This window comes from Wyeomyia smithii, chromosome 3, assembly GCF_029784165.1.
Source record: "Wyeomyia smithii strain HCP4-BCI-WySm-NY-G18 chromosome 3, ASM2978416v1, whole genome shotgun sequence".
In the NCBI taxonomy this organism is placed as follows: domain Eukaryota; kingdom Metazoa; phylum Arthropoda; class Insecta; order Diptera; family Culicidae; genus Wyeomyia; species Wyeomyia smithii.
The window spans coordinates 104041584-104065146 of record NC_073696.1 but is presented as its reverse complement, the minus strand read 5'-3'; the positions used below and the strand labels follow the sequence as shown (position 1 = coordinate 104065146).

General features: G+C 39.5%; 3 protein-coding genes across 3 annotated transcripts; 1 reads left to right on the top strand and 2 right to left on the bottom strand.

The window, feature by feature from the left end:
- Nucleotides 1-2522: 2522 nt before the first annotated feature.
- Nucleotides 2523-4425, bottom strand: LOC129732578 (intraflagellar transport protein 57 homolog). Its single transcript, XM_055693572.1, has 4 exons — nucleotides 3996-4425; nucleotides 3210-3942; nucleotides 2693-3147; nucleotides 2523-2629 (listed from the first exon to the last, which is right to left on the bottom strand). Exons 1-3 carry the CDS (start codon nucleotides 4311-4313, stop codon nucleotides 2987-2989), a joined length of 1212 nt encoding a protein of 403 aa, XP_055549547.1. The 5' UTR covers nucleotides 4314-4425; the 3' UTR covers nucleotides 2523-2629; nucleotides 2693-2986.
- Nucleotides 4426-5987: 1562 nt separating this feature from the next.
- LOC129732579 (ubiquinone biosynthesis O-methyltransferase, mitochondrial-like) lies at nucleotides 5988-18121 on the top strand. The gene is made up of 4 exons (XM_055693573.1): nucleotides 5988-6144; nucleotides 17110-17247; nucleotides 17330-17702; nucleotides 17761-18121. Exons 1-4 carry the CDS (start codon nucleotides 6011-6013, stop codon nucleotides 18031-18033), a joined length of 918 nt encoding a protein of 305 aa, XP_055549548.1. The 5' UTR covers nucleotides 5988-6010; the 3' UTR covers nucleotides 18034-18121.
- LOC129732575 (uncharacterized) lies at nucleotides 18112-23365 on the bottom strand. The gene is made up of 4 exons (XM_055693565.1): nucleotides 22631-23365; nucleotides 22120-22575; nucleotides 20855-22064; nucleotides 18112-19686 (listed from the first exon to the last, which is right to left on the bottom strand). The coding sequence occupies exons 1-4, from the start codon at nucleotides 23114-23116 to the stop codon at nucleotides 18260-18262; spliced, it is 3579 nt and encodes a 1192-aa protein (XP_055549540.1). The 5' UTR covers nucleotides 23117-23365; the 3' UTR covers nucleotides 18112-18259.
- Between the last annotated feature and the right edge of the window lie 198 nt (nucleotides 23366-23563).

Genomic DNA, 23563 nt, shown 5'->3' with positions numbered 1-23563 from the left:
CTTCCGTCCTACTTTAGCATTCATGTCCCCAATGACGACCTTCACGTCCCGTCGCGAGCGGCTATCGTAGACCTGCTCCAGCTACGCGTAGAACGCTTCATTCTCGTCGTCGAGTCTTCCTTCATGTGGGCAGTGCACGTTGATGATGCTGTAGTTGAAGAACCGGCCCTTTATCCTCAACTTTCACATCCTTGCGTTGATCAGCTGCCACCCCATCACGCGTAGGCGCATCTTGCCCAGTACTATGAAGTCGGTTCCCAGTTCGCCGGTGGTGCCAGAACTTTAGTAGAAAGTAGCCGCCGGTGTTTGCTTCTCCATACCTTTTGTCCTGTCCAACAAAGTTCCTGCAGCGCTACGACTTCGAAGTTGCGTGGATGTAGCCTGTCGTAGATTATCCTGTCGTATCCTGGAAAACAGAGCGATTTGCAGTTACATGTCCCAAGTGTCCAAACGTTGTCCTTATTTCGTTGCCTAGGTCCATGCCGATTGTTCCGATCCGTATTATCTCTTACGTTGTTTGTAACATGTTTTCCGGTGCGACACGTTGGGCCTTCCCCAACCTCGCCGGGGGACCATCTTGTCAGCTCTGTTTAGAGTCCCACGCTGCCACCAGGACGTTGATCATCCGCTCCTAACATGGAGATTAGACGCTGTTTTAAGCCGCACCATCTTGGTGAACAGACGCTCGTGTTGGCGAAGCATTTTCTCTACCGCCGGAATATGGTTCACGTGCCAATGATCGCCTCGCACCTTCTCACTTAGCTATTGTCGGATGAAAACATTGCCCAGCCAACAACAACCAGTTGTATCCATGTTTCAACCGGCGGTCTAGTGTAATAATATGACTCGTGGAGGTGTGAAATAGGAACTTGTGAAGGCCGAAGCTATGTTTGACGCTCCTTCCAGGTTGTCAACTCACCATTTAAAGCCCTACAGGATATTGTACACAGTCGAAACAGGAAGATTTTCACTTTTGAAATGGTTTACTTTGAACTTTTTTCAAGATTGTATTGCACGTAAGTTAAAACTGTACAATGCGCTTGTGCAATGCTTCTTGTTTCGGCAGCATTTTGAAAACAGTGGAGGATGCATAAACAAAACTAAACATACTGGCATAAAGAGTAATACATATTCTCATTTTTCTCTAAATTTGTTTGCTGTGTATAGCTTCAAAAACTTTCCAAAATTTTAGTTGTCACTTGTTACTGAGCAGTTCCACAAAAAATGTCCCAGTTCTAATATTTTTTTTATTGAATTGTCATTTTTGATTTGGCTGACGTTACTATGGACAAAAAATGCCATTTTGTGCTATTGGTTGAATTTTTTGGAACATGGCTCAGTTTGGAGAAACTATTGAAAAATGCTATTTTGCGAAGATATTGATGATAACAATATTTTTTGGAGTCAAAACGGTTTATTTGATCGGTGTGACGTCCTTGGTGATGTTGTAGATAATCATTTTGTCTTTCCGAAAAAATATAAACTCTAACAAATTATTAAATTTTTGAAAAAAAGTTGTATGAAAAATTTGAAATAATTATCAAAAAAGCTCATTTTTTAAAAATGTGATTTTTTTTTATAAAAACTTTAAAACATTACTCAAACAATGAAATCGATCCGATCATGAAGAAATCAGAAAAAAAGTTATAATTGTTTGTATGCACGGTCTCTAAACAGTAATAGTCACGCTAACATATCACTTCCCTCTTCCCACCTGATTGCAAGGATGTGGCCGGCACCGTTATTGATCCTTGAAAAACTTGTACAATAAGAATGGTAGAACCCCATTTAATTGATTCACTGTGCACTTACACTGATTCGGAACAATCACAGAGTAGCAACCATTGATATGTGCAATCGATTAAGCTCAGCTAAGCTAAACTTTCTTTCTTATTTCTCTTTCTCTCTTCTTTATCTCTCTCTCCCTTTTTCTTATTTCCCTCTCTCTTTTCTATATATCTCTTTCTTTTCTCTTCTCTTCTTTTGCTATCTCTTTTCTCTCTCTCTCTTTTTCTCTTTTTCTCTTGTTATCTTCTCTCTCTTTTTTTGTTTCTCTATTTACACCAGTGGAGAACGTAAACGGCAATACCCAAAAAGCAAATTCTTGATGCTACATCCCGTATCGGAACTTGACCTTCTGTTTATTTTACACAGATTTCGCAGCCAACTGTTTAATGTACAGGACAATTGCGAGGATAGCGCTACGATCTTAATGACACCAACAGTCTCTTCCGAGCCGGGACTCAAACCTACGACGACTGGCTTGTTAGGCCAGCATCATACCTCAAGACCAGCTGGAAGGTTCAAACGGCAATCAGGATGTTCAGATTTTTTGTGTCTTACCAAAATATCCGGAACAAGGGTGTCTTTTTCGGATATTTTGATTACTATTCATCCTAGTTTATGATTTTTTTAAACTTTCAACAATACAACAACAATTCAAGGCAAACCTAAAGAAGGTCTTCATTTTAGTGTTATAGACCGAATCTTTTTAACTCTACCGAAAATGATCTAAAATACCTGTACATAACCGGATTTAGGGAGGGTTCAGGTGGGACATGGCCTCCGGACCCCCAGACTTTGGAGGCCACCACACAAAAGTTCACTTCTCATGACTCATAACTAGATACTAGAAACAAAAATCCAAAATATCGTGACACCTTAAAATAACTGAAATTTTAATAAAACTTACACAATCTTTCCTTAATCTTCCTTTAGTTTGTATTTTTGTATGACATATTCCCCTAGGGAAATTTTTACAACTGAAAACGGGGCCCCAGCAATTCTTATTCCAGCCTCTGTATAATATCGGAAAATTATCGATGACATAGCATGACTCAAATAACAAGAGTTCACGAACTCAAAAAACTGCAATTAAGTTCATTAGCCAAACAGAGCATGCTTGCCGTTTCGAATAAAAAATTTACAGTTTTAGTAGACGTAATCAAATAAGTTATGTACATATATTTTTAATCGACCAAATTTATCAATGCGCAGTCATTATCATTGAATCGAATTCCGCGTACTGCGCACTTTGTTTTATAATCTCCGAGTTCAAAGTATGCTCCATAACACCGATTTTTATATCCATTTCGGAAATTTCTTCTTTTATTCTAAAAATTGCCTTCTTTATGTTGATCAATGGACCTACAAAACAAAGAGTTTTTGTGTACACACCATATAAAATAAATTGAGGGAATGAGTCGTACTTCCGTCAGTCATGGAATTTCCTCTCTGCTCCATTTGAACTTTTATATTTTCTAACTCGTTAGTTATTTTTAACAATTCGTGCTTCTTCTCTGTTTTTTCTCCATCGCTTTCCTTGATAAGTTTGTTCACCTGATTATACTCAATCAGTACTCCCTTATAAGTTTGAATCAAATCTTTTAAGTCATTGTTCAGATGTTTCTCGCGGCTTTCAATTTTCTCCATCACATATGCTATATCGGTCTGAAGTTTCTTTAACTGGCTATCCGTTTCTTCAGTTGCGGTTTCAATGTTGGCCCGCAAACTTCTAATCTGCTCCAGATGAGCCCTCCAATCACGTGGATCTGTTTTAACCACGACTTTCAGCTGCGGTAAAACACGTTCCAGTTCCAACCGCCAGTTTTCGCTAGCTGTCAATGAGTCTATCTTGTACTCCTTGTTGTTGATCTTTTTGTATTTTTGGTCAGAAAAATTCAGATCAAACAATCCATTCCCTTCATCGTCATTTTCATCGCTTACTCCCGCCATTTGCTCTTCTTCAACTTTTTCTAAAATAATCTCGGAATCATTTTCGATGAGATCCACCATTGGATCGTCTTCCTTTTTACACTCAGGACGTTTAATTTGAAATTTGGTCAGCTTTAAAGCCTGGGTTGCCAGGCAGTCCATTATGTAAATGCATATCGGACCCGCTCCTTGTATCAACTTGTTGGATTGAAAATCTGTTGGTATGTCCTGTTGAGGAAATTATCAAAACTAGAAATTATTCATGCATTTTAAAACGTTACCATTTCCTGTAAAACTCGGATAATTCTTGAAATAACCATATTTGGATCATCAAATTCCTGCGGTTGGTCAAAAGTTCGTCCTATCATTCGGTTCAACCAGGCACATATAGAAGTGAACATGAAAAACTGCTCCCCCGGATTGAATGACTTTAGAAAATAGTATCGATTAATTTGCTTCATTTTCATCTCCTTCAGTAGAAGTCGCTCGAAATTTAACAGTTTCAGCTTTTCCATCAAGTCATCCACCTGATAGGAGGACACAATCGAGGCCCCATTCTGATCGCGATCCATCGCGAGGCCGTATTCGTGACGAAACATTTTACACTACCCGATTTTACCTATATTTTAGAGTGAATTAAAAAAAATGATGGTATTTTTACGATCTAGTACTCAAACAATAATAAGCTAGAGTAACCACTAGAAAACACAACAAACCCTAATCCGCGTTGCTAGGGATGTAACGCGCATGGTCGCTGGTTCTGTGAGAGTTTCACTGCCTCAGACAAGTGGTTACTCCGTATCTTGGAACCATAATGTTGCAAGCGTTTATCGCAAACAAATATCCACATTTAGGAATATACCTAGCATTTTCCACTACACTCTTCTCATGTATGATGATATACTGCGATGCAAATACGATGCGATGCGTTGTAAACTACAGTGACATTAAGAATTGATTAGCATTCATTTGTTTCCATTCTATCAATATCATTCATATTATTGGTTTATAATTATAAAGAAAGATTATAGCATAAAAAACTAGTTAACAAACTATCATATTTTGAATATTCTACTATCCAATTACTAATGGAATAGGTTACAGAAGAATATGGTTCATACTGTCAAATAAGAAAACTAATATTAGTATATGTCAAATGCATCATTTTGCTTTCCTATGTACATTTGAGAAGATCGGTATTGTTCGAATTTAATGTGAGAATTAAAATTAGTTAAATATATATTTTTAGCCCTTTTTTTCGAACTCTTTAAAATGTGCGAAATTGCCTGCACCTTCAAATATCGTTTTCTCATATTATTTCCGACAATCATTGCGTTAAATATTTCTACCACTTGCTACTACTGTTTTTTTTTTTGGGTTAAATGTGAGTTGGATTCGATACATGTCATAACAATAATCCTATAAAAATTTCCCAAAATAAGAATCTCTGGCGTGGAAACTGCTATAAAAATGACAAACCACCCAAACAAGTGGAAACAAAGCACTGATAACGGTGCAAGTTCTAATCATGAATGCATAACGGGGAACGACCTTTAATCGTAAATCACAAATGATAGTCGACATTTCGTGGAAAATACACATGAATACAGCTAACATGGCACAACATGTTATCGGGGCTTTCTAAGCCAGGAAGCCACAGCTCATTCAGAGCTAATATAAAGAAAAATACCAAGAGTTATATTGAAATCAATAGTCTCGAATCATAGGCATAGGTACTTCTATATTATCAAAACGATTGCAAGACCTTCCCCTTCCTTTGTTTTTACTCCTTGTTGATCATGACTACACTTATTTTTCGAGATAAAAGCACATCCTAAAAATAAAGCTAACAACGGGAAGATCGGAGACCACGGCATCGGTGGTCACAATCAACAGTATTGAAAAATAGGTGCAACATAAATTATTAATCGAGTCAGATTTTTTTCTTCGCCATGACATGCATCGCCCGCCGTTTTTGATTTGCTTCAAACAGTGATGCTAGCATTTGAAACTATTGAATAAATGGTAATAATATATGGATGGTTTAAATTTTAAATTTAAATATTTAAAATTTAAAAACTAAATTAGTACGTTAACATTTTGTAGATATTTCCTTATGCACGATGACACAGCAAAACAAATTATACTCGTTATCGCGCACAGTGCAAATAAGCTCTTGCATAATACGGCAACACTAGCACTCTATGCGGATCCCGCACAGATTCGAAAAATTGAATGCTTTGAAGGTCAGATTCAGTTTTGGTGAGACGTTTGACAAGAGAAGAAGTATTACGAAATGGGTCTCTATTACTGCTACTACGTTGTTCTTTGCCTGGTATTCGGGCTAGTGGAAAAGTTAGTGAACCTGTGCAAACTCGACGTTCTCGTGGATTTTTTGGAATCCAATTTTGGACATTTCATAATAGGATTGTAAGTAAACAGATAGCGGTACCACCGGGTATTGTAAAAATAAGCCGGTGATCTCACAGGTCAATACTCCTCTGTTTTGGTCAACGTGAAATGTTTGAATGTCTAGAGTCTTACCGGCCAAAAAAATTATCGAATGTTTAAGGTTTGGCAGTGCAATTTAAATTAACAGAACACTCAGCGCTGACACAATAACATAACTTACCGAAACATTGTTAACGTTTTCCTGATCACATGTTTGCGCTACAAGTAGGCTACATATTTCGCGAAATGAAAGTCATGTTGATCGTGCAGAAAAAATATTCTGGTTGACAACATGCGTTTGAAAATTGTTTTGTCAACTGAATAAATAAATGTTGAAGAAATGTTGGTGTCTCTGATACAGTTAATATTACAAAAGCTTTAATCTTTATCCAGCTATTTAGAAACTAGAATAGCACAGGCTATGAAGCAAGAACCGGGGTAGTTTGGATCAAATCTGTTCAGAACAATCTGAATGTTTATACAAGGGAAGCTGTTTCTGAGAAGAAACTTTGACATATAAGTATGAATTCCTACAACTTTCCTCAATATGATAGGTTTCAGATAAAATTCGTTTTTGAATCTACTACACGTCTGCTCTGCTCTGGAGCTCTCAGATTAGAAACTATGCTTCGTTTTTGATTTTTAAAAGGGGGATTGTTAGTAGCTCAAGTATTCATGATAAATTTTAGTAAAAAATGAGTTTGTGTGCCCAATCACAAGTGGTGACTTCTCAACACTGTTTTTTTTATTGTTTTTTTACTGTTAGAAATTTGTTATTTTAATTATGAGGATTTGTTTGCTTTCGCAATTAGGACTTATCATTCGTAGGGATTTAAACCAACTTGTCAAATAAGGGAAATCAACTTACAAATAACTTAGTTCCTAACTTATTGGTTATAAAGAGAGCTTACATTGCAACGATTTTTGTCGAAAATTGGTGATTTTATTTGACATAACTTCTAATGTTACAACACCAGTAAGTCTATGTAATTCGAGTGTACCAAACCAAGGAGGACGCATTAAAATCATTTTCAGAATTTTATTCTGAATCCTTCGGAGCGTTTGCTGGTCTAAAAATTTGTTTGTAAATTAAAAGTTTATTCTTTAACAGAGTTTAGAATTCTTGTTAATGAGAGGATATAAACATCTTGTATATTTAATGCAATTTGCTTGTATACTCTCAATGTGCTCTTTGAAAATAAGTTTTTTATCGTAAATTAGTCTCAAGTACTTAACCTTGTCAGACCAACCTAAAATAACCCCATTTATCTTGACAACGTGATTATTGTTTGGCTTGAGGAAAGAAGCCCTAGTTTTATGAGGAAAAATTATCAATTGAGTTTCAGAAGCATTGGGAGAGATTTTCCACTTTTGCAAGTTGGTAGAGAAAATATCTAAACTTTTCTGCAATCGACTGCATATGACACGAAGACTTTTCCTTTTATGGAATTGCTTTTCATCGCAGAACAATGACTTTGTGCATCCTGGAGGTAAATCAGGAAGATCAGAAGTAAATATGTTGTACAGGGCTGGACCCAAGACTGAACCTTGAGGCACACCTGCTCTGACGGGAAATCTATCAGATTTTGAATTCTGATAGACAACCTGCAGAGTTCGATCAGTTAGATGATTTTTTAAAACTTTGATTAGAAAAATTGTAAAATTAAAAGATAGCAATTTCGCAATCAAACCTTTATGCCAAACACTGTCGAATGCTTTTTCTATGTCTAAAAGAGCAGTACCAGTGGAATAACCTTCATATTTGTTCGCTCGTATCATATTATTGAGGAGGAGTGGAATGCCCATGGCGAAATCCAAACTGTTCATCTGCAAAAGTTTAATTTTCATTGATGTGTGACATCATCCTGTTAACAACTATTCTCTCAAATAGTTTACTTATCGAAGAACTATGTTTCGTTATTATAAACAGCCCTTGTTTCCATGCCAAATGACCTATTATCGAATATCGAACATTTTTGATTTGATTAAAACTTTGCTCACGTATTTGACTTAAAAAACTGACTATTTTCCAAGGATGGACAAATTTTTCAGAATCGGAAGTAAATCTCTAAAAGAGACTAAGCTTTTTGACATAGATTTTATTCAAAGCATTGTAGCTCAAAAACTTTTAGTTGCATAGAAAACTGTCTAAGAATAAACTGTAAGGAACTAGAAATTCTTAACGAAAAAATATGCTCCGCGAATAAAATTTTATCTGAATAAATTATAAATAAACACTTAATTTTGATTTGCAAAAAAAGATGATTTTTTCTTATATTTTTGTCAAAAAACCTAAAGTTTAAACGAAACTTGTGGTCAAAACTATAGAACGGGAAAAAAGGTAATCTTTTATTGAATGTTATGTTTGAGAAAAACATTTTATTTTAAGATTTTCTCTCTTTATTATTTAAACAAGTTGTTGGATGAACATTTCCAATCAAAAAGCACATAACAATTATTTTCCCATAAGTTAAATAGGGTAGGGAACATATTCTAAGCAGCTTTAGGAACCGCCTGTGTATTGAGACAAAATACTCGAAATGTGTAGGGTGAAATTCAAACAGAAGTATATCAATCTGTTCTCTATCTTTTTCTCTGTCAGAAATTGTTTTTACATTGTAAAACTAAGTAAGCAAACTTAAATATCGAAATATCGCCCAAAACGGACATCGATAACAATTGATAATTCAGGGGCTTTTATCGATATCATCGATAAGTATCGATAATTTGACAGCTGTTTGCCAAATGAAATTTCGCTATGTAAATCTGTTAAAAACAGAGACAGTGATGGCCCAAACAGAGTGGATACGTTTGCATTGCGTTGACGTTAATTTGACAGTAAATGTGTGGGCCAACTGTCAAATTGCCGCAAACGCATCTATCCATTGTGTTAAGGTCTTGAATGACAAATCTTACGATACTGCGAATGAAAATTCAAACAACCGGACGAGTTAAACAGTTTGTTTTGGAAAGTCTTCGGGTTTTACGCCGGGAGTGCTTTCTACGAAGTAGTTTCAAGCCGAAGTTCATTTTGAAGGTTGTATGATAAGGGAAATAATTGAAGTAGGCAAAATTCTGTCAATTTTTAAATGGCCAAAACTTCACGAAAAATGAATCAATTTTGACAAAACAGGTTTCATTTTACTGGAAAACTGTCCTAATTTACTAGTATTACTTGAGAACTGGACGTGACCAAGGGTCACTGGAAATGTTTCGGATTTCCGGAGTGTGTGTCAAAGTGTACATTTTTGCAACGCCTAGAACTTTTTCTGACATCTTGTTTCACTTAGGTTTATATGTTGTCAATAAATCAGAATTTATTTCGGGTTCATTGGTAGCCAAAGGTTGAAAATTCGCCAAGGAATCATCGAAGTATGAATTTATTAAGTATGGGTGTTGATTCTGGCGGTTTTTTTCCTGTTGGGTACTAATTATCTTTGGCACTTCAGCAGAATTCAATCGAACATTGTGGGTGTGTAGGTCTTATTAAACCAAGTAACTTTGCAAACTTGCGTTTGAAAATTTATCTGAATTAACATTAAAAAAGGTCAGATTATTTTCACGCGGATTTTTTAACCTTTTAGGTTATTCATGCAGTATTTTAGATAGACACTTTAGTTGCCTAGAACGTTCTATGCATTGCAAAACTGTACACTTTGACACACACTCTTGAAATCCGAAACATTTTCGGTGTAGGTTGCTCATGCCAAGTTCCCAAGTATGTAATACTAGGAAACTAGGATAGTTTTCCAGTGAAATGAAACCGGTCATCAAAATTGATTCATTTTTCGTAATGTACTGGCCATTTAAAATTTGAGAGAATTTTATTTATCTCAATTTTTTTGTCTACCCCCTGTATAAATCAGGACACTTTTTTGGCGCAACAATTTTGTTGATTTGGATTTTTAGTGGAACTAAAAATTGTTTGTTGAGTAACAGATACTTTAAACTTAAACAGTTCCAAGTTAAACTAAACAATTACCAGAGAATTACCGATAGACTGCCGCTATGCATGTCCATCATGTTATAAGAGTTGGCAAGCCAAGGAAATGCATTTTATTACAATTTCGTATCATTGCTTTTTATGAGATGGTGCAAAAAGTTTGGTTATTTTTTAAAGTCCTCCAGTACTAAGTTGTCGAGTACATCTGTAGAGACAGTTACGGAACTGTGATCCCGAAAAAAATAACATCAAAAAAACCTTAAAAGTTGCTGTAATTGTACATAGTGATACCATAATTTAACTACGTTTTTTATTGTAAATACATCAATTTTACATTAAATACCTATCATTGTCCAGAACAATAAAAAAACATTGTTTTTGTCATTTTTACCATAAAAGGGTGGTTGTTATGTATCTTAACAGTATTTTTTCAGGCATTTTTCCCATACATTTAGAAGTCACTGACAATGTTTTTCATGGTAAAAATATTGGCGGTGGTAAATGCAACATCGAAAAACGTTGTTAAAACATGGTAACGACAAAAATCGTTTGCAAGTTTATAGTAAAAATACCATGTTTTTTATGGTTACAATAAAAAACATTGTCCGTTCACTGTTCTCACCGCAAAATACATCGTAAATTTTTTTTCGGGATGTTTGCTCGAAATTGAAAATTTCGGAGGGGGGTCAGTGTTACGTAATTCTAGGGGAGGGGGAGGTCATGTCGAACTTTACCTATCGTCTCATAGGGGGGTCTGAAATCTAGATTTTTAGCGTTACGTAATTTGTGTACGACGCCTTACTCCATTTTGGACTTTTATCAAATCTTTTCTTATAACTTTCGGTTTCTTTGAAAAACCAAATAGTGAAAAAAGCTACAATGCGTTGCATGAAATGCCATATTCCTACACCCTTTTAGAAAATTGTTGAGTCAGAAAAATGTATTCATCCGCGGAAAATACTTAAAGGGTCTTCACATCGAACTCGTATACAAATAACCTACCATAAACTGTATATCTTCCATTACTCGTCAATGGAGGTGAATATTTTTAGGGAAGGGTATTTGTATACGAGCTTGATATGAATACCCATATAATTTGTTATGTCAAATATGTGTGCAAAATTTCATTCAAATCATAAATGGTCGATTAGATTTTTGTGTTTTAGATCATTCGGCATGGAAGCGCTCCTTAAAACGCGTTCAAATGCTCGTTCTTCAGATTTGACGCCTTTCATCAAATTTAGCACAAAATGCACTTCCTGGGCGCTACTGATAGATTCCTTTTTGAGTTGCCCTTAACAATTGCTCAGTAACGTTTAATCGATCGCAGTTGGGAACAGTTTGGTGGGTTGATTTCTTTTTTAAGGAACAGGACACACCGATTCTGGTCAGAATGAAGAAGAACGTCATGTTTTCTATACAGACGAACCAATCTCTTCTTCAAATAAATTTAAGAATTTATTGTGCCTTTTGTAAAAACTAAAGTTGATCACAAACCACATGTGGCTTTTCAGGGAATAGTTGATATCAAGATTTCCGGTTGAATTTTAATTCGTTTCGTAATTCGGATATATGTTACTTCCTTTCGGAGCGCCGTGGTCCCCGTGGTTCTGTTGTTAGCGATGTCGGTCGGCTGGCTCTCCCACACGGTTGTGATATCGGGTTCGATACCCGATCAGGTCGAGGATCTTTTCGAGCTGGAAATTTTCTCGACTCAGCACTGGGGCACGGTGTATCGTTGTACTTATCCTACAACATGCGAAATGTGTCGAAAACAATATCGATAACGAATTCTCTCAACTAACCTAGTTAATCGAGACCGCATTAGCCCCCCAGGCTAGCGTGCGATATTGTTTTCAGAGCGCCAGATGTTCAAGACTTACATTTTAGTTTTCAACTCAATACACGACATTTTGGAAACAACATTGTAAACTTAATGAAGTGAGTTGTGTTTATACTTCTTCTTCTTCTTTCGTGGTGAAACAATACTCAGGATTTCACCTGAGGCACAATGGCAGCATGTCTCCAGCTTCTTGAGCGTCCTACATTTCCGAAATGTAACTCCACTTGATCCAACCACCTAGCTCGATGCGCGCCTCTACGTCTTGCGCCGGCTAGATTCGAGGCGAACACTATTTTTGTGGGATTGTTGTCCGGCATTCTTACAATATGTCCCACACATTGTACCCTTTCAGCTTTAGCGACTTTCTGGATACTAGACTCACCGTAGATTTGCGCCAGCTCGTGGTTCATTCTTCGTCTCCATACACCATCCTCACATACTCCGCCGAAGATGGTCCTTAGCACACGTCGTTTGGAAACGGCTAGTGCTTGCAAGTCCTCCACGAGCATTGTCCATGTCTCGTGCCCGTAGAGGGCTTTCGGTCTTATGAGCGTCTTGTACATGGTGCACTTGGTACGGGGGCGATATTTGTCAGACCTCAACGCCCTGTGGAGTCCGTAGTAAGCACGATTTCCAGCTACAAAACTCCCAAGTACACACATTCGTCAACCACCTCGGACTCGTCTCCGTCGATCACTGTCTACTGCCTAAGCGAGTCTCATCGCGCTCGGTGCCCCTTGCTAGCAGATACTTGGTATTCGACGTATTGACCTTCAATTCAACCTTCTCTGCTTCACGTTTCAGCTTTGTGTACTGTTCAGCAACCGCCTGCACCGTCGTCCCGACAAGGTCCACGTCGTCAGCGAAGCAGATGATCTGCCTGAACTTGTTGAAGATCGTGCCACGTATGTTAAAGGCCGCACGTTTCATAACACCTTCAAGAGTAATGTTGAACAGAAGGCAGGAAAGAGCGCCGCCTTTTCGAAGTCCCTCGTGTGTTTTAAACGTGTTTGATTCCCCACCCGAAATCTTCACACAGGACTGTAAACGTTCCATCGTGGCCTTAATCAGTCTTGTTAGTATCACACGGAAGCCATTTTCATCCATAGCTTTCCATTGCTCTACACGGTCGTTAGTGTCGTAAACGGCCTTAAAATCGATGAACAGGTGGTGCATGTGGACTTGGTATTCGTGACTCTTCTGGAGGATCTACCGTAGCGTAAGGATTTGGTCCGTTGTCTATCGCCCATCCACAAAACCAGATTGATAACTTCCCACAAACCTTCGTGCTAGCAGCGAGAGACGGCGAAAGAAGATCTGGGGGAGCACTTTGTAGGCCACGTTGAGAAACGTGATCGCTCTGTAGTTCTCACATTCCAATTTGTCACCCATCTTGTACCTACTTTACTTTACTTTTACGGCGACAGACCGATTATCGATCCAATGTCGAATCCAGAATACGTCGTCATGTCACTCGCTCACCTATTTCGCGGGCATCCTCGTCGACAGCATACATCCAACGAGTGCGGGACCTGTCTTGAAGTCGCCGACCTCTATCGGGATTCCTGCTAAATATAGTCTTCGCTGGTCGTTCTTCTGGCATTCTAGCTACATGCCCAGCCCACTGCAACCTGCCGTGTTCTATCCGTTTGACTATATTCCGCCGATTTGTACACCTGGTACACTTCATAGTTCATACGTCTGCGCCAAACACCATTTTCTAGTTTGCCGCCAAGGATTGAACGCAAAATCCTACGCTGAAAAACACTCGTCGTGCGGCCTCTTTCAACGTCCATGCTTCATGGCCGTAGATGGCCACAGGAAGGATTAGTGTTTTGTAGAGTGCTAGTTTAGTACGAGTTTGCAGACTGCGGGAGCTCAGCTGGTTACGTAATCCGTAAAAGGCCCTGTTTGCAGCTGCTATCCGCCTTTTTATCTCACGGTTAACCTCGATGTCACATGTCACTGATGTACCCAGGTAAATAAAGTCGTCGACTACTTCAAAAGAGTTTCCCATTTAACACCACCTTAGCACCAACATCCGTCGGACTACCACGCTCTCTACCAGCACCATGTATTTCGTTTTGGCAAAGTTAACGATGAGCCCTATTCTCGCAGCCAAGGTTGCATAATCAATATTAGGGTGCTTGCCGCGTGCCGATGGCTCGCTCCACAAGTACAATTTTAAGAAACGTTGTGTGACAAACTTGTAGTCCCTAAGTAGTACTACAAGTTTGTCAAATAGTGCAATGCTCTAACTCTTATGCCTGATGCGTGAGAGCCCATATTCAGTGCAATTTCAGTCAATATTCGCGGTGAATATTATGATATTCACCGCGACAATCGGCTGAATATCCCACTAAATATGGGCTTTTACAGTTTAGGCATAAGAGTTAGGGCATTGCTTTCTTCGACAAATTTATAGCATTACTTCAGGACTTCAAGTTTGTCGTACATCTAGTTTCAAAATTGTACTTGTAGCGCGAGCTATCGGCACGCGGCCAATAGGGCCCTAAAGCTATACCGGTTTTTATATATCATTCGAAAAGGCCGCGTTTTCTGAGCAAAACGTGATTTTTAGTTTATCGTTTTCCTTCGATTTTTAAATGAATAATAAAAAAACTGCTCGAAAGGTCTAAGTTGACGTTTCGCCCATGTACGGTATATGAGAGAACTGTCATTCTAGGCATTTCGAGCAGATTTTTATCCTTCATTTAAAAATCAAAGGAAAATGATAAACATTTTTTACAAATCACGTTTTGCTCAGAAAATTGCACTCTTCCAGCTAATATATAAAAATCAGAAAATCGTTTAAAACTTTAGGACCCCATTGAATGGAATTGCCACACCAAAATTGAACGTTCAATCTTGCACGCAGCTTCCCTTCTGAGAGGTCCGAAGGCCTCTTCCACTGCTCTACAGTTGATACTAACGATGTCGATGTCGTCCGCAAAACCTAGAAGCATGTGAGACTTCGTAATGATGGTGCCGATTCTTTGCACGCCCAACCCTCCAATGCGATGTCGAACAGTAAGTTTGACAGCCCGTCTTCCTGCTTCAAACCATCTAACGTCACGAAGTAGTTCAATATCTCACCGGCTATCCTGATAAGTGTTGTTGGGAAACCATGTTCGAGCATAATTTGCCATAACTCATTTCTCTTAACTATATCAAACGCTGCCCTAAAGTCTATGAACAGATGGTGAGTCGGTAAGTTGAATACTCGAAATTTATCGAGGATCTGTCGCAGGGTGAACATTTGGTCCGTGGAGTGTTTCCCTGAAAAACCACATTGGTAATCGCCAACAAAGGTCTCCGACAACGGCCTCAGTCTATGGAACAGAATACGGGAGAGAATTTTGTAAACGGTGTTGAGGAGAGTTATACCCCGATAATTACTACAGTCCAGGCGGTGGCCTTTCTTGTAGATCGGACATATGATACCCTCCAACCAGTCCGAGGGTAATTCTTCATCGGACTACACTCTCAGCATGATCCGGTGTAAATCACGATACAGCTGTTCGCTCCCGACTTTGAAGAGTTTGGCTCTTTCACTGCTTTCTTCACCTCGTTCATGAATGGTGGGTCCACAGCTTTGCCATCATCCTCAATCACCATCCTGTTCCTTTCGACTACGCTGTTTTCCCTATCCCTATCGTTGCACATGACAGAGACTGACACGTTTCGGTTCCTGATTCTATTAATCTTCTCGTAAAAGCTTCTCGCATCGTGCCTGGAGAAGCAACCTTCCGCCACCGCAAGAATACGCTCCCAATGCTGTAGTTTCTTCCGGTGATTTTTTTTTCAGTAGCCCTAGCTTCCCGGTATCTTCCTACGTTCTGAAGAGTCACAGCCGTCGCTAGCATGTGAACTCCGGCGCGGTTCTTTTCATCCGTCGCTAGCTGGTACTCAGCGTCAAACCACTCATTGTACGCGGCTGTCGCTGATGTACCCAACATTCCTCCCGCTGTGGTGCTGATTGTACTGTGGATATGCCTCCACTTTTCATTCAGACTACCTCGATCCGCTCATCAACCTTCTGCGGGTACTCTGTAGCCACTTCTTCAGTTGATAGCCGCTGAATGTTCAATTGTATCCTCCTAAGTAAGTACATTTTCCATGGAAAGTAATTATATTAGCTTACTAGCAAAAAAAATTCTATGCCCTTGCGAGTGGCCTTCCGGCAGTTACCCGGAACATTCGCCATAGCGGACGAAAATATACGTGTAGGCATGTTTTTGACATCTTTCCTCGTTTTATTTATCAATTCCTCTTCAGTTTTCGCGACAAAATTGTTGGAGTAGATTTTACGTTTCAGATTTGCCTAGAAATTCTCGATTGAAGGTAGCTGAGGGAAGTTGGTCGGGTTCGACGCCAAATGGGTATCACATCGATATTCAGCCATCTCAGCTCCATTTTCTCCAACAATCGCTTCATGGAGGAAGTGAAATACGAAGTGCCCTGCTAGTCGTTGTCATCCAAGGTTAGATAGGTCTTGTCTTCCATCACCATCGTCACGTCATGATTCACCGAAAAAATCGACTTGGCCATCTTATTCAGCCGCTGCCGTTGCGTCATTGCATGCAGCTTCGAGACCAGTGGACGAACTGCCGCTTCCTGACATGTATGTCCATGTTCGCTAGGTACTTTTTCCCTCGGTCGTCATCTCCAGTACAATTTGGAACTTCTTGTTGCTCAAGGTCGTCGGCCGTTCGTTCGATGCTCTGATTGTTGTTCAATTTTGTCAAGATGTTGTGGATGCCAGATCGAGTTTATCCGACGTCCACAAAGTACCGCACGCTATCTGTTATCGACGGGGCGGGGTACCGTTCATTAAACACGCACACTTCTCAACGGAGCAGCTTTACCACAAATAAACAAAAAATCTTACTTGTCGGTTTAAACTCCCAGACATTCAGATATAAAAGTAAATCTAGTTTATTACGCATTCCCCGTCTTACCTTTTTTTTGATATTAGTAGCTACAACGTTAGAGTAATTTCTGTTTTCTTATTTTCACTTCAACTTTAAGCTTATAACGATTTGGGGCGACAGTTGTAGTATTTGGACACCTCTTAATTTATTTTATAAAACCTCATCCAACCGAACACATCTATTTTCATGCAGAAGTATATTAATATTCCACCTTCATTTGTCAGAAATGATACTCGTCCGAAGGAAACAGCACCAACGGATAGCGTTAGCAAATCAGAGGTTGAGCACTTGGCCAAAATGGTTACTTTCTGGTGGGATAAACAAGGACCCGCCAAAATGTTACACACATTTTATCAAGTACGGTGAGCAATTGTGATAAAACTAGAAGAGAACAAACCTCAAAAACTCTAACAGTAGTCATTAATCAAACTCCAAACCTCTCAGGGTACCTCTAGTCGTTGAAGGTTTGGCAGAAACCGGACGAATTTCTAAAGCTGACGTTAGTAAGACTGACTCATTGAAAGGAATACGAATTTTAGAAGCCGGATGCGGTGGTGGAGTTTTAGCAGAGGACCTCGCTCGACTGGGAGCTTACGTGGTCGGCGTAGATCCGGGTCAAGAGATGATATATCTCGCTAAAGAACATGTTACCACCCATTCGTCCAAACTGAAAGATAGTGTGGAATATCACGCAATCACAGTAGAAGAACACGCTAGAAAGTTCGCCGAAACATACGATGCAGTCGTTTGCTCAGAAGTGATGGAGCACGTCGATGAAAAAGAATCGATTTTAAGGGCTTGTGTCAAATGTTTAAAGGTAAGTATTAGTTTTGCTGATCGTCTTGGTAATTTAATCGTACTATTAATTCTTGTAGCCTGGAGGTTCTATCTTTATCACCACCGAAAGCAAAACAATGCTTGCATGGTTCCTCTGGATCGTAACCGCAGAATATATACTCAGATATATACCGAAAAACACACATTTCTATGAAAAATTTATCAAACCAGAAGCTATTTCTTCCATACTCAGCAAATATGGATGTCAAACGCAGCGAGTCCGTGGAATTTTCTATGATCGGCCATCCAACTCGTGGCGTTTCATTGAAAACCAATACTGTAACTATGGATTGCATGCAGTTAAGAGATAAATCAACACTATGCTGTTTAGATTATACCGGTCAAGTAGTAATAGTTCACTATTGATCACATGACTACGAAAATATAAATTAATTTCATAAACGTCTTTTTTATTAAAAAAAAATGTTTTTCATAAACGATATTTTAAATAAAAAATCGATTCAGAAAACTTCAATATAAAAATGCTCGTGCTTCACATTTGCATCGCCATTATTATACTGTGTGGAAGTGCGGCCGTTACCACCGCGAGACATCCATCAGTACGGTTTCTTCCGGTTTATTCCGGAATTGATCCCCGATGGTCGGCGGTAAGTACACCAGTTGTGGCTGCTGACCGACAGAACTAGCAATTTTGCCGGCATGTACGATATCCTTCGACAACACCGTCACTACCGGAGGGGCTTGAATACAGCTGGTCAGTTTCGCGGCACTACCACCCTCGGATTTCACCTTGGTCAAGTCGATCACGTCTGTCGCAGACGATCGAGTTATTTGGGTATTTGGTTGTTTATCATGCAAGTTATCCTCTACCGCTTGTACTACTTTGTGGCTGGATTCACCCTTGCTGTTGCGATCATGGGTTTTGAGATGTCGCTTCATGTCTCCTCCGCATCGGAATTTTTTGGAGCAGATACCGCAAGAATACGGTTTCTCACCGGTGTGTATCATCCGGTGAGACTGAAGGTATGAGCTCGCTCTGAAGGCTTTGTTGCAAATATCGCAAACATAATTTTTCTCGTTTAAATGTATCTTGCGATGCAGGACTAGGGAATAACGTCGGGCGAATTTTTTACCACAGAATTCGCACTGATGTGTTTTTTCGTTTGAGTGTATGGACGACTGATGGTACTTCATATCGCCCCACTGTCGGAACGCTCGACCACACTCCTCACATTTATACGGTTTTTCACCAGAGTGCAGACGTTCGTGAACTTTCAAAGCACTGGATGTGAAGAAATTTTTCGAGCACTGCATGCAGTTATAGGGCCGCTCATTCTTGTGTTGCAATTCATGATAGCGAACTGCAGTTTTTGAGTTGAATACTTTATCACAGTCTGGCTCGGTGCAAGGATACTTTTTGTTAGTCTTCTTAGGTAAATCGCCCAACTTTTTTCGACCTTTCTTTTTACAGGGAGGAACTGACGGAAACGTTGAATTACATTTTATCGCTACTTGATCCTCTGCAGCATCTGCGTCATATTGTTGGGTGTTCGGGTAGGTAGCTTGCTCATCTCCACTGCACACAGTATTAGCCTCTTCTCCACAGGAGTCTTCTGTCTCAACGTTTTCATCAAATACGTAAAACGAGCCATCGTCGTTTATTACAGAGTCACTATCTGGATTGGATGCTTGTTCATCTTTCAATAGTTTCGTGCTGCTACCCAGTTGACAATTTATTGTAGATGTAGCAGCAGTTACTGTTGAAAGGTTAAAATCAACAAGCTTAACAATTTCAGGATGATTCTCAATACCTGTGGAACCAAGGTCCAATATTTGCATGTTCATATCACACTCGCCAATCGTTGGCTGCGGTAGTTGAGAATCGGAATCCATCATGTACGAAGCGGGTGGATTGTGACTGGGAGGAATTGGCGGCTGTGGAACGGTTGAGATCGTACGTTGAGTTGCTTGTTGGTGGGGTGTATTTCCGGAATGTAACATATCTGCAATGAAATATAGCAATCAGATGTTAGATGTGTTATTTTTTCTAGAAATAACCGCGTTAAGTTTGTATGTAAGTTAAAATTTACAGTTGTGAGCTTCAAATATCGCCAAAAAAATTTTTTTGCATGTTTTGATTCTCTTCGAGTTGGTAGAGTTTCATGCAACGATGAAAATCAGCATATCCGTTTTCGATTATAAGATTATTGTTCCGTTTCAAACGTTTTGCGGAACATATTTGTTGAAAAATTCAGCTTTTGGATTCATCTTAATGATGCAAGAGGCATTTCACTACAATGCAATGGGTTAGTAACGAAAGGCTGAAACTCAAAAGGCTGAAACCCGAAAGGCTGAAACTCGAAAGGCTGAAAAGTATGTTTCATAACGAAAGGCTGAATGCACAAAAGGCTGAAACCACAAAAGGCTGAATGAACGAAAGGCTGAACATAAAAGGCTGAAACTTTTGTAACTTGAATTATAACCGTTGAAAAATTCGGACATATGGATAATAAACCTTTATAATGTGACAGAGTTCAATGTTTGAGTATTAATTGGTTTGTGCAATGGAAAATTAATTTTCGGCAACATTTGAATCTATACACACTTGACTCTTGTACACGTTTCCTAGATGATTCAGGGCGAGACGGCCGAAGGCCGCGAGTGTGTGCCGGCGACCCGCCGTCGGAAGCGCCGGCCACTGCGGGGGGGCAGCCCCCCCGCAGAAATCACCTCTGTATAGGTTCGTTCGTTTTCCTAGGTCTACTGACTCATAGGGGTGATCCCCTAGTTCAGTCCGAACGAGCGATAGCGAGTAAGGACAGCATACATCTCGGACAATCGAGTCGGCCGTAGAAGGCGAGTGTTTTTTTAAAATATGAACTTTGTGAATTTCAGCCTTATGATTTTTCAGCTTTTCGTGATTCAGCCTTTCGTGTTTTCAGCCTTATGTAGCTTTCAGCCTTTCATGATTTCAGCCTTTCGGATTTCAGCCTTCCGTGTTTCAGCCTTTTGAGTTTCAGCCTTTCGTAGTAGACCCCAATGCAATGTATCCCAATTTTTTCATTTACTAAATTAGAACTTTAACTAGTAAATTGAAATTTAAAAACTATTAGTTTCAAGTAGAAAACATGAATGAATTTTCAATTCTAAATTAAAATGATGTTTCCTTACCCTCGTTGAACTCCGCCTTATTTAAAAATAGTACGAAATTATCACTCCCAGCATTGATATGGATCTCGTGGGTTCCCAAATCTGAGGTGAAATCAATTGACTTCACCATATCCGACGCAGTACTACTAGACTGATTTGGTTGTTGTTGTTGCTGCTGCTGCTGCTGCTGCTGTTGCTGTTGCTGTTGCTGCTGCTGTTGCTGTTGCTGTGGCTGCGGTTGATGCTGCTGTTGTTGTTGTGCTTGATACCACAACTTCTCTTCTGCTGTAATAATCGTCCTCTCAAGTGTAGATGTCCCTCCTAAACCATCATTTGTGTCAGTGTCGACAGCTTCTTGAACTTTTTGTACCACATTACGAATACCTTCAAGCATATCTTCAGTTTCACTGAATTCACCTGCTGCATTATCGGATTCTACGCACACCGCTTGTTGTGAAGGATTTACGATCACCTCCGAATTTTGTTGCTGAGATCGTTGCTGATAGTCAGTCAGATTGCTAGGCGCTTGCTCAAAACCTTGACCATCGAATGCGGATGTTTGCTGTTGATCTTGTACATTTGAGCTTGTTTCCACATCTTCCACTGTTCCACGACATGATTTATCATTTTTCAGTTTCTTGGTATGCTTAACACGTGGTAATTTGGGTTTCTTCTTCAGATCACCGGTTTTCCTTTCATCACTCGGACTCCCCGAGCTTGGTTCATAATGTTGCTTAAGGTGAGTGAAAAACAACAATTGATCCTCGAATATATCAGTACACAACTGACAGGAAAATGATTTAGATTTTGCAACATCTAGATTGTTCTTGGCATGATCCTGGGAGGAATCCTTGCTTTGCAATTCTTGCAGTTGGTGATCAGTCGAGATGACAGAATGTCTTTGAATCTGCTCAGTGCGTTTCGAGTCACCTAACTTTTTAGATAGTCGCTTCTTGTGTGGCAGGTATGTATTGGTAAAGGTTGAATTGGCTGTAGCTAACGGTCCACCATTAGACTCAACAGCATCTTCATCGTCATCCGAACGTGGTTCACCAGTAGCAGCGCATTCTAAGAGGTCATCACGGGATAAAAAATTCTCTGCAACATCTACTGTATCATGGCAAGCTGTTCGCTCCATAACCGGTCCTTGCGACTGCACCATTTGATAAGTAAGATATCGTTTCGGAGATTCGACACCCTTCAGTGGAGCCAGTGGAGGCATTTGGATACACTATAATACGGAAAAAAATTACTTTTTTGAATGAAACGTTGAAAAAATGACTTACATTTTGACTGGTAGCAGTACTTATTGCTATACTCGTGTTAGCAACTGAAGAGGCAACGTGGAACATCTTCGAGGGTGAGCACTCACTTTGTAACATGGAATGGAGTGAAGACAGATGTGATTGATTTTGAGATTGCTGATGATGGTGCTGTTGTTGTTGGGGTGTATTATTCTGCACAATTTGGTGGGAAGTCGCTTGCGTCTGATGATGATGTTGAAGATGGTGATGGTGATGATGATGATGGGGCGCGGCATGATGAGTAGTCAAAATATTCCCTGTATTGATCATGTTGTTAACACTAGTATGTGTTGTTCCCAGAAGATGATCCTGATTGTGATAATGGAGAAAGCTACTGGTAGATGCGGTAACCGGCATGTGGTTGACTCCTGCTAACTGTGAATGTGATGGCTGTGTCAATTTGTCATGTCCGTTCAACGAATTTACACCGGTTACATCCTAAAAATGTTCATTCACTGTATACGTAATCCCCGTTATAAAGTAGAAATATTACCTTCGGGTTTGTTACTATGACCGGTGCCTCATGAGATAATTGCGTTGGCTGTTTATTCACGAATTGAAGAAAAAGCTTTCGATCGTTGTCTGATGACTGCAACGAGCTTGCATCCACTAACGTTTGCAGATCTTCTGCAGAATATGTTTGCATACTACCACTGCCAGCGTGGTGATCCAGTAAGCTTGTGGATTGCGAATGAAATGAATTGCCGTTTGGGGTAGCCGGCCCTGGCGTGCTGATATAATCTACTAACAAGCCATTCGGAAGGTGACTTGACAGCAGATCTGCTCCAAGCAGGGAACTTTCAATGTATTCCTGTTCTCGAGAATTACTAGCCGGTGGTATTGTAATAAAATGGAGTGTTCCATTTTCGACGTGATGAATTGTTCGCAACACACCTTTGGATAGATCTTCTTGCATATGGTGACCTCCAGTACCAAGATCTAAGTGGTCCATTATTGTACGATGATGAGATTCCTCCATATTTGTCAACTAACGAAGAGCTAAACAGGCAATTTCAAGGTCGCTACTATTGCTACGCACAATCAACACAAAGTTGTTAAACTAGCTGCTTTGCTGTTAATATTAGTGGCCTGCCTTTATTCTACATGTTGTCTACACAGTCAGCTGCAAAAAATGCAGATGTGAGTTCCAAAAACTGATTCAATGTTTCAAAATTTGCGACGCTAGTAACATCAACAAAGTTCAAGATTTAACACTTGACATTTTTAATAGCTATCGATGACATTTACGTGAAACTCGAACCCTCGAACCGGTTCAAAAAGTTCAAAGTGTTTTATTTTTGTAACGAAACACAGTGGGACAGACGTTTCGATTATCGAACAAAATCAAATTATGCGCATGTTCAAGATATTTACTTTCGATGCGTAAAAAAGCGTTACAACTCGTTGAAAAAACAATATAAAAAGC